Source organism: Terrapene carolina, unplaced genomic scaffold, assembly GCF_002925995.2.
Source record: "Terrapene carolina triunguis isolate 2854851 unplaced genomic scaffold, T_m_triunguis-2.0 Scaffold27751, whole genome shotgun sequence".
Lineage (NCBI taxonomy): Eukaryota > Metazoa > Chordata > Testudines > Emydidae > Terrapene > Terrapene triunguis.
This window is the reverse complement of record NW_020692102.1, coordinates 4,631-8,029: the sequence shown is the minus strand read 5'-3', so window position 1 is coordinate 8,029 and position 3,399 is coordinate 4,631. Positions and strand designations below refer to the sequence as shown.

General features: G+C 63.5%; 1 protein-coding gene across 1 annotated transcript in view; it reads left to right on the top strand.

Annotated features, from left to right (window-relative positions):
* Positions 1–71: 71 nt before the first annotated feature.
* LOC112121943 (epsin-1-like) overlaps positions 72–3,399 on the top strand; it is a gene marked incomplete at its 3' end in the record, with an annotated part of 7,881 nt that continues 4,553 nt past the window's right edge. The window contains exons 1-2 of the mRNA XM_026662473.2: positions 72–196; positions 1,545–1,619. Of these exons, the coding sequence (XP_026518258.2) occupies positions 173–196; positions 1,545–1,619 (99 nt within the window). The remainder of the gene's footprint in view (positions 197–1,544; positions 1,620–3,399) is intronic.

The following is a 3,399-nucleotide window of genomic DNA, read 5'->3' as shown; positions in this document are numbered from 1 at the left end:
CCCCACCCCAGAGGGACCGCATTGCCCATTGCTCTGAGCCCTTGGCTGACAGTTTAACCCTTTCTCCCCCGCAGCCTCCTCGGCCTCAGCCGCTAGTGCCCCGGCAGAGGCGGAGCAGGCCTGGCCGCAGAGCAGCGGCGAGGAGGAGCTGCAGCTGCAGCTGGCGCTGGCCATGAGTAAGGAAGAAGCGGAGCAGGTAAGGAGCAAGGTAAATCTGGAGCGGCGGCTGCGGGGCGCGGGGCGGGAGGGGGGTTGGTGCGGCTGGGGCTGAGACGCCGGTCGAGATGGGGCCCCCGTGGCGGCTCCACGGGGCGTTGGTCGGGCCGGGACCGGCTGTGATTGTCCCCCCCCCCCCCCCCGAGGGCATCTGCTCCCAGGGTGGCGTCCAGCCCTCGGCCTCCCGGCTGCCGTCCAGGGTGAGGCCCGTTAGCCCCTGATCGTGGCCAGGCTGCCTCTGACACTGGGTGCAAGGCTGGGACCGGCCCAGCTCCTCTCACTGATGGCAGGGATTGGTTCGGTGCTGCCAGAGCAGGGCCGGCATCTCCTATTGGGGAGAGGCCCCATGCCCCATTTCTCGTCCACCTGAGCCAGCCAGTCCCTGCCCTGGGACCAGATCATGGCTGGCACCCACTAGAGGGGAAAGACCCCATGCCCCATTCCCTGCCCCTCCCAAGCCAGCCAGTCCCCCACAGAGGAGCAAGCCTGTATTTGCTCAGTGTATCGGTGGGGCTGAATTCTGGCCCTTCCCCTGCGCAGGTGTTGGGGCAGGGGAGGGCAGGTACAGTGGGGTGGGGGCCAGGGAAAGCCGGCTGGAGGGGGGAGGGTTGTTCATAGCATCTCAGCTGGGGCGTGTCTCTTTGTGGCCTGGGTTATCTGAGATCCTGGGCTGCTTTAGGTACACAGGTCTTGAGAGACATCTGCACACAGTGGGGGTACAGTCCCCAGGCCCTCCAATAAACTTCCACAGTGCTGCGGGGCAAAGAACCAGAGCCTGTCCAAATCTACGTTCACCCCCCCCCCCCCAGCAGGGGCTGTAGATGGGGAGGGTCGGCCCCCTGATCCTCTCTGCACCAGCCAGGGTCCTGTACAGCCCCCCTCATTCACCCCAGCTCAGCCTCCTCCCCATCCCCTTACGAGCCGATTCGCTCCCCTGGACCAGGCCGCGACTTGTCTGCTTAGAGGGGCTCTCCCAAAATAGAGCCAGCCATCCCCTTCCTGCACTTCCACTGCCGTGTCTGCCTGCGCCCCCATCCTCTGCCCCCCACCCACTGCCCTGCCTGCCTGGGCCCGGCACCATGGGCCCCCCCGTGCCCCTTCCCCGTCTGCTGCCCTTTCTTTCTCACCTCCCCTGCATTTCCCCCTTTGTTTGTGCATCTAGCTCCCCAGGGGGACATTGGGGGGGTCACGGGCCCACCCGGTCCTGTCTGCTTTCCTATCCATGGACCAAGCCTCGCCTCGCCCCTCTCCTGTCCTCCTCCCCCCCCCCCCGGTGTGGGTGTGTGCCCTGCTGCGCCTTCATTCTCTGCTCTCTCCGCCCCCGCCAGCCCCCCGTCGCCGTCGCCGAAGAGGACCTGCAGCTCCAGCTTGCTCTTAGCTTGAGCAAAGAGGAGCACGACAAGGTTAGAGCCGACCCCGGAGGATCTAACACCCTCCCCCCGATGGGAGCGGGGGCCGGCCTTCCCCCTCCCCCACTGCACTAACCCCCACTCCCGACTAGATCAGCGCTAACTCCACTCACTGCTCGCCATCGCCTCGAAGGGCTTTTCTCTCCTCCAGGGAAAGGATGCTTTTAAAAGGGGGTGAACTTTCCAGTCAGTTTCACTCCTGGTCAATTTCAGTCACTCTGAGTGCCAGGGTTGGTTTTGCTCCTGATCAGTTTCAGTCCCACTGGGTACCCAGGTCAGTTTCGCTCCTGGTCAGTTTCAGTGTCTCTGGGTACCCAGGTCAGTTTCGCTACTAGTCAGTTTCAGTCCCTCTGCATGGGAGGGTCAGTTTCGCTCCTGGTGAGTTTCAGTCCCACTGGGAGCCAGGGTCAGTTTCACTCCTGGCCAGTTTCAGTCCCACTGGGAGCCAGGGTCGGTTTCACTCGGGCTCTGTAGCACCTCCTGGGTGCTGTTGGGTGGTCTCCTGGTTGCGTGCCCCCCTCGCATGCACTTGGAAGTGCTTAGCAGGTGAGCTCCTCAGCTTTCCCCTGTCAGGGGCATGAACCCTGGTTGCTGGGCCCAATCCCAGCTTGGATCATCCCCTTTCCCCTCCCTAAATCCACACGCTCTCCACCAGTTCCCCCATCACTTCCTGTCCCAAATGGCCGTTAAACACCTGCCTCACCCCAACCTGCAGCTAGCTGCCTTTTAGTGGTGGATGGAGCACTTTGAGCGTCAAGCTTTGGTTCTGTCCCCAGCTCTGGGAGGGGACTGGGGTCTAGTGGTCAGAGTAGAGGGGCTGGGAGCCAGGACTCCTGGGGTTCTCTTCCTGGCTCTGGGAGGGGAATGGGGTTTAGTGGTCAGAGCAGGGGGGTCAGAGCCAGGACTCCTGGGTTCTCCCCCTGGGTGCTGGCTGGCCTACCAGACAGTGTTGCCAAATGGACCCACCCAGCCCCTTCTCCCAAACTCGACCCCCACCCTCCCCTCCAGTTTGAAACGTCCCTGATGCCTGGCCTCTCCAGGGGGCCGCTCCGGCTCCCCCAGGGCCCCTCGTCGCTTCTCTGCACCTTGTTTAATTCCGGGGCACGATGCCAGGACCCCCCGGTCGCACCCAGATCCCGTCCCCCCCCGAACGGAGGCAGCGGAAGGTTCTGAAAGGTTCTGGCCGGGTCTCTCTGGGTCGTTTGGGTCTCTCCGCGGCCGCTGTGCTCTAACCCCCCTCCCCCCATTAATCCTCACTCTGATTCACACCCAGCGCTAATCTCTGTCTGTCCTTCCTCCACCACCCAGCTTTCGCTCTGGTTAATTGCCACCTTGGGGTCCCTGATTTGGGGCGGGGTGGGGGCCAGTGCTGATATGGGGATCTCGTCTGGGTTCCATGTTTAATTTGGTGTGTCTGGAGTTGGGAGGGGCGGAGGTTGCCGCTGGCACAGCGGGGAGGGGGTTTGTACCTGGTGTCTGGGGAGTGGGGGCAGAGCTGAAAAATTGAGGTGAGCTGGGGGGGCCATGCCTGGGGGGATCGGGACTGCACCAGGTCGGGGGGGAGGGGTTGCTGCAGGCTCAGGAGTCGAGACCTCTATGGGGGGCTGTTTTTATACAGTCTCTGTAGGGCATGGATGGGGGATGGGGGCCGTGTCTCCGACTGCAGCTGACGGGAGAGAATCGAGGACCCCCCCCCCCAGTGGATCCAGGTTAAACCCCATCCCCTGCCTAGCCCCCTCTAGCCCCCAGGGAGCAGCACTGTGTGGGGCAGGCC